At 48.2% G+C, this 16757-nt stretch overlaps 1 protein-coding gene across 1 annotated transcript in view; it reads left to right on the plus strand.

Annotated features, from left to right (window-relative positions):
• usp54a (ubiquitin specific peptidase 54a) overlaps positions 1-16757 on the plus strand; it is a 60083-nt gene that overhangs the window by 4196 nt on the left and 39130 nt on the right. The window contains exon 2 of the mRNA XM_076285887.1: positions 6420-7208. Within this exon, the coding sequence (XP_076142002.1) occupies positions 7062-7208 (147 nt within the window). The 5' untranslated portion in view covers positions 6420-7061. The remainder of the gene's footprint in view (positions 1-6419; positions 7209-16757) is intronic.

The following is a 16757-nucleotide window of genomic DNA, read 5'->3' on the forward strand; positions in this document are numbered from 1 at the left end:
TCATAAGCTAATCAGGGGAATCAGGGGGTTGGTTGTCCCCTTGTCCCTTACTGTGCTGTGACTTAATGGACTGCTTTTGGCTGATATCACTGGAATGAATTGATTTAAAAGTTGGATGTTTTTATTCAAAGAACAATTACCAGTTAAAGGAAAATTCCGGTATTTAGCACTTTGAGTTGCTTTTCTGGTTTGTTTTGGATGAACTAGAGTGGTGGGCACCAAAATTTTGACGATTGGTCCTGTCTCGACTTTTCTGACTGGTTTTGAATCGCCTTTACTGCTTCAGTGGCTGCCTACAGGCATGCACAAACATGTCCTTAAAACAACCCTTAACGTTCGTTTTCAAAACTGTGCAACTCACCCAGTGATTAGTGGTGTTCGTTGGTTATTAAAATGAAATATGTTGGTGCAATGTATGATTTCCAGCCGTCTTATTTGCTATTGTGGAACTTTTCAGTCACTAACAGACACCTCACAACCGTGTATAATAGTGTTGCACGGTGTATCGATACTAAAAAGGTATCGCGATGCCTTTATGCAAAAAACAATACGATTTCAGACGTTTTTAGAATCGATACTTTATTAAAATAATAACGTTCTGTGTCTGTGTGAACTGCTGTTCTCACTGCTCCTTTCACGCATCTAGGCAAGTGGGCGTGTCAAGCAGGCAGCTCTGAGTGAGTGAGTGCGCAGCCAACGTCATAGTTCTTTGCCGACAGTTCTAGGCCTTGTGGATAAAACAAAAGGTGCAGTGAAATCTGCAACTATTTCGGATACATCGCGAATTAAGGCAAGCCATCAGGTACACAAAGTCATTTAAAAGCAGTAGGCTACGCATGGAACTTGGCAAAACACCTCGCAGACATATCCCAACATTTTTAAAGAGTTCAAAGAACGACAGGTTAACGAATATGCTATAGAAAACACGACTACATGGTTAGTGCCAAGTTCTTCTCTTATGTTTTAGTCTAGCCTAAGTGAAACGAGTATGGTTCTCTGGGATAAAGCGAACCTTCCTTCATCAATGAATTTTGACGAGACATAACGAGCTGTAATCATTTTGACGAGACATAACGAGCTGTAATCATAGGGTGCTAACGTGATGAAAGCGCAATGTTCACGCCAGAATAACATTACCATAACTTGTAAACGATCTATTTCATGTTCGGTCAGTAGCCTACTACTGGTAATATTTGTCATGGCATGTAGACTGCAATTTGTTCAATAATTATTGCCCAGATGTAGGATAGGCTACCCGAAATGCGCTAATTAAAGCCCACAGCATAATACCACCAAAGCGTGTTGAGTCCTAATAATAATAGCGGCGTATTGTTACAGTACGTGCTAGCAAATCATGTTATCAAAGAAATAGACGTCATGTAGTAATGCACACAGATATATTGCAACAGGTAATGGTGTAGGCCTATCTGACGAAGACCTGAGTGGTTGGAACGTCGTACACTGGGCGCAAAGAAGACTATCCTCACATTTTCCCCTTTGCAACTGTCAAAGAAATCCCATGAACACGGGAAGGCCTAGGGTAGCCTATACTGTACATCAGATGGCCTAAAGATTAGGCCCCTCTGCATAGCATTCAGTGATTTGCATGCAGTAATTTGAACACTGACCTTGATCTAGCCTAGTTTGGCTATTTAAAGCTACTTTATTGCCAAAACACAACACAATGTAAATTAACTATAACAAACAATAAAGGACTTAATCACAGAAAGTAGGCCTACTATTTTACTGACTATAAAACAATAATCATTATGTAGGAAGTTTAGAAGTTTAGAACCCAGAATTGACCTACACACTACAAAAGTGCACCAAATTCAACACAAATGACTCAATACACTTGGAGGAGGTATGAGTCCTTTCTTCTCCAGATATCTTAGGATTTCGCCGTAGTATCGTTTTAGTATCGAGCATCGTGATATTTATGGCAGGTATCGTATCGAAGTCATAATTTTGGTATCGTGACAACACTAGTGTATAAACTTCGACTCAATATTTGAGCCTGAAGCATAGACGGTGGCGCAGTAATATGAACGTGCAATGAGTCTTCCAACAGAAATCAATGGGATTTTACAAAATGCCTGTTACGAGACCATACAATCGATGAGATGGTTCAACATAACATAACAAAGGCCAGAGAGAAGTGACGGTTTAAGGATATTTAATTGAACAAATAGCCAGAAAAAATAGTTGTTAACAGTGCGTTGTTTGACAAAGATGAATAAAGCGCAACGAAAAACAACAGAACAAGGTGGTGCATTAACGCTAAAGAATAACAAAACAGAAATCAAACCCTGTGACTGACTGACTCAAAAGAAAACCAAGCTGACTCCCGACTGTAAACAAAAGACAATAAGGATTTGTGAGTGTTCTCGGGTCTGCTTCACTCCCTGGGCCTGTTTCTAATAACGTGCAATAACCCGCCACCAAACACCACCCGCTCAGATAAACATAAATAAAGTACAAGTGCTTTACAACTAGCCTGTATACGTGAGTGCTAACTTAACGAACGTATATTTCAAACAAAGGAAAAATGGCGACGCTGCTAGCAGTTCCGCTCCGAGAGAGGCGAGAGCGAGGAACGAAAAGAGAGACCTCCTTCTAGGACGCGGCCGTCTTATATAGGCCCTGCCCCGCCCCGCAATCGGCCCGCACTCGGGATGACCTAGAGAGGGAGACAGAGAGACAAGACAACCCACGCCCCACAGCGCAAACAGGCAACACAATATTAATGCTATAGGAGCATCTGCGTAACAATGCCAAATAAAACACGACAGAAACTGTATTTCGCTACGCTACTTGTTTTTGAACATCAACAAACACCACTAACCACTCGGTGAGTTCCACAGTTTGGAAAACGAACGTTAAGGGGTTGTTTTAGGACATGTTTGTGCATGCCTGTAGGCAGCCACTCTGAAGTTAAAGGCGATACAAAATGAGTCAGAAAAGTCGAGACAGGACCAATCGTCAAATTTTCGGTGTCCACCACTCTAGTTCATCCAAAACAAACCAGAAAAGGCACTCAAAGTGCTAAATACCGGAATTTTCCTTTAGATAGATAGATAGATAGATAGATACTTTATTGATCCCCAGTGGAAATTCAAGGACACCAGGCAAGCCTGATGCTTTTTCTCTACGAAACTCCCCCTCGCTCGGTCTGAAGCTCTTTTCCTTTTCTTTGCGTCTTCCGTCAAGGGTTTTCGCTGCTTCTTCGCCGGCTCTGCCATTATACACACGTTTGCAACAATCTCTAGCGTTTAGTTAGCCTGCCTCTGTGCTGTAAACTGATCCTGCTTCGGTCGGCGGGTAGGATACACCGAACTTGCAAGTGGGATATTCTTCCTACAGGCAGTAGGGGCGGGCGAGAGAGCCTTCATTCGCCCCGTAATGAGTCATTTAACCGTATACCGACTTACGAAAATGATTAATTAACACGAAAACGTTGCCTGGTATCCCTTTAACAGTTCCTTCATATAAGAATATCTTAAGATAGAGACTTTGGAACATTCCAGGGGTGCCAAGAATCATTTGGCCTTTTAGCTTATGTCAGTTGGCGCGAGGCGCAAAATGTGTGCTGGCTGGATCCTGATATGAAGCAGATTGATGGGAACGTGCGTCCGCGGCCCCTGGGGGTGGAGGCTAGCTCACCGCGTCCACATCCGTCTGGGGTGATTTGATGTGGCAAGCAGTCGTCGAGCAGGAAGAGACATCTTTTAGCATGCCGCCAAGCTCTGAAACCTCAGCTTCACTGTGGTGGCGGGGAAGGTCTGGTTTTGACTTGGTCGGCCTGTCGTGGTTTCACAGGCTGAAGTTGACAGCTCTGCAGAGACCGTCTGTGAGATCCAGACCAGACCTGTTTTGTTTTTGTCTTTTTACCCAGAATCATTCTCTTAGAATCTTTGAGTGTGTTGACATGTTATGTTGTGCTATTTATTATCTAGTGTACGTCATCTATTCTTATGCAGCTGTGATGAGGCCCACTGCAAATAACTACTGTTGGTATTGTAAGTTGACTTGTTTACCAGACTCCTGTGGTCTCCAGTCCAAGCCATGTGGTTGGCCTTGTTGTTTACCAGGACGGAGTCCCAGTAAGACCACGCTGTCATCTGATTGCTAATAAGGCCTCTCAGTAGACGAGCACCGTTACGTTATACCCCCCCCCCACACACACACACACACACACACACACACACACACCCCTCCACCCCAGACAGATCCTTTGAGTAACGGTCCAGACTAATCCCAGCGTCTGATCAGGCTAATCCTCCTGCATGACCAGCTACTCACCTCCTCCCCATCCACCACCGCAGCCCTGTAGGAGCTGACTGCTGTGTCTGTGTGTGTGTGTGTGTGTGTGTGTCTGACTGCATCCCCACTTAAGGAGTTCTCCCGCCTAAAACCCGGGTCCTTAAACTCTCGATGGTGGCCTGGCCACAGGGCTGGGAACAGACTTGTATCTTGCGAGCATATTTTCAGTCTGAGCCAGGGCTGTCACAACGGTTTCTGTGGGCGTAGGAAGCTGGGTGTGGACATGTTGATCTGACTGCCTCGCGGTAAACAAATCAAATCTGCTGCTCTCTGTATCAACCCTGTCCTCAAGCATTTGTAAACCGCGGGCCGTTCCGCCTTGCGTTTTTACTTGTTTTAGATCCGCGCTTGCCGCTGAGTACAAGTTTCTCCAAAGTTTTGTGAGCAGAGCTTGCGCATTGTCCGCTGCCTAGCAACATGTTGCTGCTCTGCGTTGTGGTTTAAAATTCATTCGTCATGACTGTTGTCTGAAGGTCACTTTGCGAGTCACGACACAGTCTCTGCAATTTACCTCATTTAATGTCCGTTTCCTGCATTTCTGTGACCACTGAGTGGCTCGGAACTCGCTGGAGGAAGCAGTGTGTCCTGACTGCTCTGAGGAGGCCTGATTTAAGGGCCCGCGAGTCGGGAGTTCTTTCAGAACCACCGGCTGTGATGTGGTCTGGCTGACATCAGAGGCTAGGGGGTCAACTGTGAGTCGGTGCCGGGTGAAGACGGCTCCGGGGCGGATCAACTGACCTCACACACTCACTGCCTGTGTTTGTGTAGGACGGTTGGAACGAAGTCACATTCTGTCTCCCTCTCTCTTGCCCTCTCACTCTCTCTCTCACACACACACACACACACACACAGTTGCTCGCTGGCTCTGTCTCTCTCTCTCTCTCTCTCTCTCACTGTGTTTGGATTCGAAAGAAGAAAAGAAAAGAATGTTGTCTTTGTTTTTTTTTGTCCTCTATCTCTCTCTTCCTCTTCTGTCCCATCTTCCACCCCATCAGGGTCAGGGCTTTGCTCTCATTGGCCTTTTTATGCTGTTAGCCTGTGTTGGTCTCCGTCATAGTGTCTTTGTCTGTTCCTGGAACAGTGCCCTGGAGCCAGCCTTCCTTAAAAGCACATCAGACAGTGATGTGCACAGACACATCCCAGCTGAAATCTTAACCAAACAAACACACACACATTCAGTCTCACAAACACACACACATTCAGTCTGATAAACACACACACACACTCACACACACACACACACATTCAGTCTCACACACACACACACAGATCTGACAGCCATTAAGGCCTGTTGGGGATGAACTGAGCACTGATCATATATGAAATGCATGAATCTTGGAGTAATTACCCTGTGCATCAACCACTTGGGCCGGCACACATCTATCTCAACTTGTACTAGCACCCACTTACACAAACACAAATGCACTCGTGCTGCCTAGTCCCTCTTACGCTTGCAGGCACACACACACACACACACACACACGCACGCACGTGGCGTGTGCTACTACAGCCTGCTGTATTTAGCCTGTGTGGCTTGGCTGGGGTGTTATAAGTGGCTCAGTCATCAAGTCACTCATGGTCGGGGTGACATCACACTGCTTGGAGGGAGGAGGTGGGGGGGGGGGTCAGAAGGACATGGAGGCACATGGATGGATGGGCGGCATGCTGTCACCTTCTGTGGGGTGAAGGATGTAGGAGGGTGGATGGTGACCACTCATCTCTCATTATGCCTTACACTCTCTCTCTCTCACGCACGCACGCACGCACGCACGCACGCACGCACGCACGCACGCAACACATGCATAGCGGGGGTGTTAAGTCTTGGGGGACGTCAGGCAGGGAGACGTTGAGTTCACTGCGAGGGTCTGCACTGCCAGCTCATCCACACACTCAAGGCAGCACTCGTGCCACAGGGAGAGAGCCGTGGGGAGGGGGAGGGAAGGGGTGCTTTCTGGGCCTTACATGCTAATAGTGCACGAGGTGTGGGAGAGTGATGATAACCTGACAGCCCCCAGTTCAAGGCGGCTGTGTGTGTGTGTTGAGCAACAAAAAGGGGATGCAAGTCATACAACTTTTCCCCTTTCTCCTTCCCACAGATTTGCTGATATGTCCTGAGATCCTCACAGCCATTCACAACGTCGCCAACCCAGCAGTGTTGAAGGACACCAAACCGGGGCGACCATTCAACTTTGACCTTTTGTCAGACAGCAGTCTGCCACTGTTTTTGCTTCTAGAGCTTCTGAGAGGCCCAGACGAGGAGCAGCACACAGCGGCCTTGACGGACGGGAAGACGTGCGAGATTCCACAGGGAGAGGGCGGAAAAACCAAGAGAAGAGAAAGGAACGCAGGAGCGGAGGTGTGAAAGATCGAGGACAAGTGGGGAATTCCACGAGGCTGAAGCCAGCAAAGGCGTGCGGAACAGAGAACAGGTTACCTCTCTGACTACAGAGGGCTACACACACACACACACACACACACACACACACACACCTCAACACTGGAGGGCTCCGAGGATTTTAGCCAGATGTCAAGATAATCGGACAGAAGTGCAGCAGCATCATCGTCCAACAATTTCTCTGACCTCTCTGGATTCTATTTCTCGCCCACTTTTTTTCCCGCCCCTTCGTTTCTGGAAAACATGACCTTGTGGTTGGGTTCTGGGGCCTTGTGGACAGTTTAGCGTTGGTGTCGAGAGTGGACGTGGACGTGACTGTGAGTGTGGCGTGGCGGTGCTGGCCATGTCGTGGAAGAGGAACTACTTTGCGTCGGGCAGCAGTGGCCTTCAGGGCATCTTTACCCCACGCACCATGACCTCCATCGCCCCTAGCAAAGGGCTCATTAATGAGCCAGGACAGAACAGCTGCTTTCTGAACAGTGCTCTCCAGGTAGGTCACCCACCCACACTCACATAAACACAGACTACTTAAATACATGGCCTACACATTGCATCACCAGTACACAATATGAAAAACACACACTCCTACTGTTTCATCTGGGAAAAACTTGTAAAAGGAGGTGGAATCTTTTGTACCCCCCCCCCCCCCCCCCACACACACACACACACACACACACACACACACACACACACACACACGCACACACACACACTTGCTCAGATATGGTCACAGATTGTTGTTGTGACTTGTAGAGCAGAGGTGGAGGGTGTGTTGTTTATGGTCACCAGGTGTCAGGGGTGTGTCAGCTAGAGGGGGAGCTGGGTGTGAATCACCCCAGAGTGAGAGGGGAGGCGTGGGCCGAGCACTGGTGCAAATTCATGGAAAGGGTGCGGATGACGCCTCCTCTTTGAATCTCCAGCTCACCCGTGAATAGTCATTTTGTGTGTGTGTGTGTGTGTGTGTAAGGTGACCATTATGGACTCTGTGAAGTCCAGACAGCAGTAAGCAACACAGTAAGCATCTGACTCAGCAACAGATCACATTATCATTAAGGCTACTTAGTGTCGTTGGGTTGGGGAAGGGAGTGAATGAAAAGACGTCTTTGTGGGACAGTAGCCTAGTTGTGGGCGGCGCAGTGGTGCTGTTTGAGAAAGTTTGGGAGTCAAGGTCACCCGCTGTTTGGTGCTACATCTCGTCCTGACAGCCCACTGCTTATTTTTGGGAACAAATGGCTTTCTTATAGCAGACATAATAAAGTGTTGGCCCGGCCTTGCTCCACATGTTTGCCTTTTCCACAGAACAACCTCCATGGCCTCATCTGCCCTCTGCTTCTCCCGGCTTTGGAGGTGATTAAGCTTTGTGCACTTCCTTTGATATTACCCGTTGAGGATTCCTGTAAAGACACCACACACACACACACACACACACACATACACTGATGCAGTCATTTTTTGTGGTCCAATACACACCCAGATCAGCTATTCCCAGCTTCTCGCTTGAACTGTAGCACTCCTACTTTTCCTTCATCCTAGAGAATAACATTGTTCTAATGTTAAAATAACAGTGCCCCCCCCCCCCCCCTTTTTCTTTTTTGTTTTTTTACTGTGTTCTCTCAAGGTGTTCTTTTCCAGTGTTTGTGCTCTGAGGCACACAGGACTCTTTTCACGCAGCTCTGACAGTCTCCCTTTGTCCTGGCCTAATCCATGCGCTGAGGCTGTAATCAGGGGGGGTGGGGCAATTACTGTTTTCTTTCCCTGGCCTCCTCCACACTCAACGTGTATCTCCACGTTCACTCTCTGGCTCTCCTGGCTCCTTGCTGATATAATTACACTATGGATGAAGGCGTTGTCGTGTGTTGAGTTGACTGTCTTGAGTGTGTGTTTTTTGAGATTGGGAGTGGCATCTTTGTCTGTGTGTGTCTTTTTGTTTGTCTGTGTGTGTGTGTGTGTGTGTTTGTGTGCATGAGTTGGAGTTGTGGTTGGGTCATTGATGACCCAACCATGAATCAGACAGTGCGTTGCTTTGTTTGTGTGTGTCTGTGGGGTGTCATGGATGGGCAGCTGTGTGGTAATGAGCGTGTTGGTCACTTCTCAAGCATGACCTCTCCACTACCGTACAGATCGGCAGCATTTGGTGTCCTGTCCACCTCTGGCTAGCTAGACCCACAGGCTTCTCAGCCTGGCCAGGCTCTCTCTGGACGCAGAGCTGGGAAAGCACCCTGCATGAGGACAGGCCAGTAGAAAAATAATTAATGGAGAGTGATCTTCATGGCCGGATAGCCACTCACTCATGAGCACTTATGCAAACTTGCTGCTACTCACTCTTTCTCTCTCTGCCTCCTCTTTTCCTCTCTCTCCCCCTGTGTTTCTATCTGCCTTTTCCTCTCGATCTCTCTCTCTCTCTCTCTCCCCCTCTCTCCCTCCCTCCCTCTCTCCCTCTCTCTCTCTCCCCATAAGCCATCTTCTGTAGATGTTTGCCTGAGTGAGTAGGAACTCCAGAGCTGCTTATTGATCCATATTCTCCGTGGATCCGCTCCAGGCTGGCTGAGTGCCGTCTCTGGTGCATCGCAGAAACTTTGATGCTCACTCTTTGGTCCCCTGTGAGAAGGACATGAAGGGCATGGAGATGGGGTGCGTGGGGGGGGGGGGGGGGGTAGGAGTGGAGAAATCAGTCTGTCAGGATGCAAATACGAACTTCAACAGAAAACTAAAAGCAGATAGCACCAGTGTAGTTGCTTACGCCAGCAACTGAGATGGTGACGTCGTAAATATGTGTATGGTTGGTTGTTTGATGTGTTTTTTTCTCAAAAGTGCAGACGGCCGTCTATCAAGGCATTTGTCATCCCTCGTCCATAATTACCCAGTCTGAGCAACCAGTCATTAGTTCTCCTCCCTCTATTTTTGGATTACCGTATAATCAGCTATATGGAACTAAAGTGGCTTAGCGGCGTGATAAGCCTGCCGAGCTACAAATTAGCGTCACATATGAGTCAGGAGATGGAGGAGTCGGGGGTTGGGGCGGGGGGGGCAGGTAGTGTATTGTCTGCTGCTACCGAGAGGCAAAACAGTGTATAGACGTAGACGTTGGTTATGAAGCCCCAGGGGAATACAGTTCTTGTTGTTGCGCTTTGTTCCCCTCCCGCCGGAACTGAAACTGCTGTGCAAGAACCCAGACTTGATTGGAGACGCTTCTCTGGAATGCGTTGTCGTCTGGTCTTTCATGCTCAAAAGCTTAGACAAGAGATCAAGGAGGAATGCGTCTTTCTTCTCCTTTTTATGAACTCTGTGCTCATCATCAGGAGCATAATAATAATAATCCTCCGTCCCTTCATCTCTTTCCCCCCCTGGAGGTTCAAGCGCAGGCTCGCCACAGCCCCTGTGCTGTCGTGGGGCTCTGCTGAACCTTACATACGGCTCACTACAGCAAACACTTGACTACATTCTCCATTTAAAAAAAAAAAGAGAGAAAAAAAAGTCAAACCTTAATCTCCCGCAGTGGATCCCCAGAAAAGCTGGAGCGGTAGCCGAGCTCTCGCCCCTGCGGTGGGAGTTAAATCCTTAACCCCGGCACCCTCATTAAAACCATAAGTGTTTGCCCTGTTACCTCAGAGACGGAGGTGTGTCTCCCACCGGACAGACGTCATAGACGTCAGCCGCAGCCTGCAGGAGAGGAGGGGAGAGGAGTGGAGTGGTTGTTTTTCTCCTTCTTCTTCTTCTTCTTTGTCCTTTCATCCATGCCGGTAAGCCTGGGCCCCCCAGAGCTCTCCAGACTGAATTAACTGGAAAAGGCTGAGAGGGTGCGGGCCGCCGCTGCTGCTGCTGCTGCTGCTGCTACTTTGCCCCATCCATTCCCCATTATGCTGCACACGTATTTGAGGCCTTTATGGGCCTGGCACAATGATGTCTGTCTTTTCAGGGTTTTGTGAATGGTAACCTATGTCTGCGTATAGAATTTGGAACAGGCTGAAAGATGTTGACGTATGTTGACAAATTGATGAATGTGTCTGTTCACTCTCCTGACGTCTTCTCAAAAGAGAGCGAGTTCAGTGTTTTGTTCTCTCTCCTCTTTTCTCCTCTGTCGGTCGGATTCTGTCTGTCTAGTTTCACGTGTCATGTTGTTTGTCTTGGACGGACTGACCTTTCTCTGCGCTAAAAGTTTGAAAGGCAGAGAGCTCTGTGCAGAGCATCGGGCCCTCAGTACAGGCTGAAAGCCTTGTCATGTCCGTGTCTTCCTGGATCGGAAAAACAGGAGGACTATATCTCCTCAGCAGGAAGCAGATGTCCTGGAAACACGGCAAGGGGCACAGGGAACAACCAGAGCTCTTTCCCTCCTGCCCACTCTCTCACTCCGCCTTTCTTTCTTTCTTTCTTTCTTTCTCTCTCTGTCTACCTCCCTCTCTTCATCCTTTCATTCTTCTCCTCTCTTTCTGCCAGTCTGCTCTCTCTCATTGTCTTTTTTCCATCTCTCTCTCTCTCTCTCTCTCTCTCTCTTGCTCTTTATTACTCTTGCTCCTTGTCTGTTCTCTTCCCATCTCTCCTCCATCCCTCTAGTCTCTTTCCTGTCCTGTGCTTCTGTGCTTCTCAGGATCAAAGTCGTCATACGCGGTGACCACTAATGGTCCATTCTCTCTCTCGTGCTCCCTGTTCAGCTTCCACGACTTGGTCTTGCTTGTTTGCCGCCTCTTCTATCCATGTGCGTGGGGGACCAGAAAAAAAAGAAAAGAAAGAAAGGAAAAAAAGTGCCAGGAAAAATGCCGGAGGTCTTTTTGTGCATAACGACATCTGCCACCATGCATGCCCTGAAATCCAAGCCCGGCTTTTTGTCGCGCAAACAAGCATCCAGGACACGCAACCGTGAGCAGCTGAAACGAGACTGAAGATGATCTCGCATGGATTTGGCTGCAGGGCCAGCCAGCCAGGCAGGCGGTCTAAGAAGGCCGAGGGCGCCGCGGCGCAGGGTGAGCGTCGTCCAGCCGCGAGGATTTCGGTACATGCCGTCTCCAGCAGGGCTGGTTTAACGCCACGATAAACAAACATGAGCACTAGAGGAAAAAAAATGGGAAAAGACGGAGCTTGTTTCTATCTGCTGCTGGGCTTATTCAGCCCAATTTCACGGGGAGGGGGATTGTGTGTCAGCCTTTCCTGCTCTGGCAGAGCACTCGTTCCGTGTTATCGTGCGTACGTGTGTGTGTGTGTGTCATGGAGAGGCTGAGGTTTGGGAACATCGGCGTAATGAGCAGCTGTGTCTCACGGCTCCAGGCAGGGGGGCACCTGGCCTGTGCCCATCCCACGTGAGGAGCCCCTTCTCCTGCTGAAAGTGGGAGGGGTGGGGGTTGGGACGGGGCTGTTATCTTTGCCCTGACTCTCTCCAGGCCAGGGGGACGCGGAGCGATAGCGGCCGCTAGTTGGCTGCTGCCAGCCACTGAGTGCAAAACACAACAATGTTTCATCCCTATCAAGCCCCAGCAGTTGTACTTACAAAATGATTGTTAGTGTTTGCAGTCAGTCGACAAATCCCGATGTGAGAGGCACGTACAAGTGAAAAGGGACAGCAGAGATTGTGTATGCATTTTTGTTATTGTTGTCGCATTATCATGCTGGGATCTCTCTCCCTCTCTCTCGTGCGCACACACACACACACACACACACACACACACACACACACTCTCTCTCTCACTCTTTTCTCTCCTACTTTATTTCTTTCACACCTTTGAGCTTTCTCTTTATTTCTCTCTGTCTTTCTCTTTGCTCTTCGCTCCTCTTTTCCTCCTTTTTTTCCTCATCCTGTGTGTGTGTGTGTGTGTGTGTGTGTGTGTGTGTGTGTGTGTGTGTGTGTGTGTGTGTGTGTGTGTGTGTGTGTGTGTGTGTGTGTGTGTGTGTGTGTGTGTGTGTGTGTGTGTGTGTGTGTGTGTGTGTGTGTGTGTGTGTGTGTGTGTGTGTGAGAGAGTCACAGTGAGACCGGGCCCAAATGATGGTTATTTATTACTCCAGGGTCCAATCAATCATGAACCTGAGTGGCCTCTCCATTCATTATCCCACCCTCCCACTTCCACTCTGGGTGTGCACTGGATCTGCCCTAAATCTGCAGATGGGGAGCACTGGACAGGATGGGACTGGGCTGGGTGGAAAAACGCCACGGACCAGCCTGGACTGTGTGTTTACATGTCAGTAGGGGGTGCAAATGCCCCCAACACACACACACACACACACACACACAGAGTGGCCTTCAGGGTGTGGGTGGAAACATAGAGGTGGGAGGTCTTCAGGAAGCGTCTCTGGAGGGTCATAATCTAAATTGGAGGGTAAACTTTAGGCTGTATTGATGTGGTTTCAATAGGGTGCTGAGAGACTGACACGCGCACACACACATACACACACACACAGATGGACAAAAACACACACTCTTACTGACACACTCGTGCTGGACTCAAACATACACACACAGACAAATATTCACACACACACACATCTTTTTCTCTGCTTAAAGGTAATCTTATAATCCTGTCCTGAGTGCTGTCGTCATGGCAGCTTTGGCACTGGGTGGCATTGTCCGTTTTTGTTATATCATCAATTTGCATCTTTTCCAGTCCGCTTTGGTCAGCTCAATTTCTCTTTTTCCTCTCTGTCTCTCTCTCCCTCTCCCTCTCTCTCACACACACGCACACTTGCGCTCATACGGACACACACACACACACACACACACGGTCGCATTCCCTCCCTCACTCCCATTTTTGGATGTTCTCCCTGAGTAAGGCATCTGTGGATGGCACCAGCTGTTTTTTAGGGTCAGCGAGAGGTCTGATGTTAGGGCTGATTAACAATGAAGTGGACGTGTTTCATCATTCGGCAAAAAGCAGCTATTTCGTCGTATGTGCTGCAGAAAATGGAATTCTCTGAATTCTGAAGATAGTTTGTCTAGATGGTAACACTGACAAGCTAATAGCAAAAACTCCAGTTCAAGGGGAAACAAACAAATCCATGAGTTTGGAGAAAATGCAACATTTGTACACACACACACACACACACACACACACACACACACACACACACAGATGCTTTTGGTCTTGCTTGTGGTGAAGGCATCCATTGCATGTTTCTCCAGCTTTAAAAAACTCTAATAGACTCTAATCACTCTGACAGACAAATGTGCTTATAACTAATTTTACTCAAACGCTGTCATCTCAGTGAGATGAGCGAACAGCTTTGTTGTTCCAAGAATTGCTGTCATTCGGACCAAAACCATAAAGAGAAACCCTCTTGCATGCATTTTCTTTTCAGAGCCCCAGTTTCAGAGCCCCAGTATGCTCTCACACACATCAGCTGTGATTTTCCCTGTCATAGACATCCTGCCCAGGCTAGTTGTAACTCAGATTTTGTGTTTGTTTGAAAAGAAACTTTATTTTGTGGGAATAACCGTGAGAAGAGCAGCTCACATTGGCACAAGCCCTCTCCTCTACCCCAGCGGCATCAAAGAGCTGGCGGCGCTCTCTCTCTCTCTCTCTCTCTCTCTCTCTCTCTCTCTCTCTCTCTCTCTCTCTCTCTCTCTCTCTCTCTCTCTCTCTCTCTCTCTCTCTCTCTCTCTCTCTCTCTCTCTTTCTTTTTCTCCCTCTCTCTCTCTTTCTTTTTCTCTCTCTCTCTCTCTCTCTCTCTCTCCCTCTCTTTCTTTTTCTCTCTCTCTCTCTCTTTCTTTTTCTCTCTCTCTCTCTCTCTGTCTCTCTCCCACTGAGTACAATGGGCCCATGAAAGCGCCGCAGATTGCAGCTTTCTGCTTGAGGAGGCTTTCACCTGGACTAGCTGTATTGGTACAAGAGCGAGACAGAAGGGGCACGCACACTGGATTTTATTTATTTATTTTTTACCCCAGGAAAAAAAAAACGACTATCTATCTGACTGAGCTGTTACTCACTGTCTTTTTGTGTGTGGCGGTTAGCACAGCTGGCTGTGAAGGTTATCCTTGGTGACCTTTTGGAGGGCATTGGTAATCAATGCCACTGATTGCTTTTGGCTGCAAGTGAGTGTGAATGGTGGTGGATGCTCTGGGTGATCACTTCAAACTATTTTCTCCTTTACACTCGAGCTAGGGCTGGATATTGATGGTATGCTATCATAGGTGTGTGTGTGTGTGTCTGTGTGTTTAGTCAACACTGTGATGGAGGGTGATCTTTAATAGGAGAATATTATGTTATTTTTTGGTTATTTTTGAACAGTAGCGATATATCATTAGAGAAAAGTTAACAATTTAGTAGTTATATTGTGTCAGCAGTTAATTTGGATTTAATTGGCAGCTCGCTGTGAAAGCAGTAAGTTAATGGTGTGCCAAACTCCTTTATTTGTTATGTGCATTTCTGTAGCTTTTTCTGGCTTTCCTGAATAATTGTGATGTGGAAAAATAATGAGTGCTAATTAGCATTTAGTATAGTATATATACCCTTTTGATCCCGTGAGGGAAATTTAGAGGCAGCAGAAGCTTATAGTGATAAGTAGGGGAGATAAAAAAGAAATCAAGGCGGTTATTTAGTTGTTTTAATGTTAACAAAAGAAGCAAAGTGTTGCAACATCACAAGCATTTCTCATTAAGCGGCGACTGAGTACTCTGGCTGCCTTTAGTCTCAGATGGTGTTAATTACTCAGGGATGCTATCAGAACAGGCAGTGGCTGATCATAGGAGTGTCAGTCTCAGGACCAGTGATCGGCTGGTGAAGGGGTAGGGGTGTGCGTGTGTGTGTTTGTGTGTGTGTGTGTGTCGAAGGAGAGTGAATGTCGTCCTAATGCAGACTGACAGCTCCTTCAATAATTTAGCGTCGCTGTGTGTCAGGATTTTCAAGTGGAACAGAGGGAGCCATGGGTAAGATTTTGAGTGTGTGAGTGAGTGAGCAAGCATGCGTGTGTGCGTGCGTGTGTCTGTGTGTGTATTTAGCGTGTGTATGCATGGAGGAGCGGTCTGGTTGAGTTAACAGGGCAAGGAGAGCGTCCAGTCCCCCCCCCCCCCCAACACACACACACACACACACCACTCACACAGCCCTCAGGAGACTCCCAGGCTGGTCCAGATGGGAGATGGTGTGCGATCAAGAGAAATAGAGAGAGATACAGAATAAAGACAATTAAAAGATAGAGACTGAGACACAGAGAGGAGAGGGGAGAGAAAGAAGAGAGAGAAGGAGGGAGGGGGAGAGCGAGAGAAAGAGAGAGACGGTCATCCGTGAGGTGCCTGTTTAGTCTCATGCTGATGCCCCTCATCTTGTCTTTCCTCTGGCACGAGCGGCGCAGCTCCTCACTCCGATGTGCAAGACTCTCCGCATCTGTTTTCACTCTCTCCCCACCTCCCTCCCCAGTTCTTCTCCTCCCCTCCCCTCTCCTTCACTCCTCTCCACTCCTCTCCTTTCCTCCACTCCTCCCTCTTCACCCTCTGTTCTTCTCTCTGACGACTCTCTCTCTCTCTCTCTCTCTCTCTCTCCTCACTCTCCTTCTTCTCACCCACCCAGCACTCCCCTCACCACCACCACCACACTCAGGGAGTCTCTGATCTTCTCTCAGCGCGCTGTTTTTGGGATCTCTCTCTCTCTCTCTCTCTCTCTCTCTCTCTCTCTTTCTCTGTCTCTTTCTCTCTCTCATCTGCTGGGCTGTTTGGATGTGGGCGAGTGAGGCTCGTTTTCATCTGATTAGTGGAGTGAGTGAGTGAGTGGTGGCGCTGTGGCGGCTGGGTTAATTGCCTGCTCTGTGTTTGGGGCGTAGAGGCTAATACCCCACTGGTGCCCACAGCCAAGAGAGGGATTTAAGAGGAGCCTTCAGGTCTGCTCACTCCTAAGTACCTCAGCAACTCTGGACTGTCAAGCCCCTTGGCTTCAGGTAGTATCTCTTTCTCTGGGTGTGTGTTGGTGTGTGTGGTGGGGAATGATGGGGTCGGGGTTGTGGGGGTGGCGTGTGTGTTTGGGTGTGTTTTTGGTGTCTAAGCAGATAAATCCCTAGTAGTGCATTGATGCAAGTGTTTTGGTAACTTAGCAGCAGAATCCTCAGAGTGTGCATGCGTGTGTGTGCG

This window comes from Alosa pseudoharengus, unplaced genomic scaffold (assembly GCF_046254945.1).
Source record: "Alosa pseudoharengus isolate Yale_2024_CS ecotype anadromous, Long Island Sound unplaced genomic scaffold, YU_APseudo_1.1 YU_APseudo_1.1_scf_15, whole genome shotgun sequence".
Lineage (NCBI taxonomy): Eukaryota > Metazoa > Chordata > Actinopteri > Clupeiformes > Clupeidae > Alosa > Alosa pseudoharengus.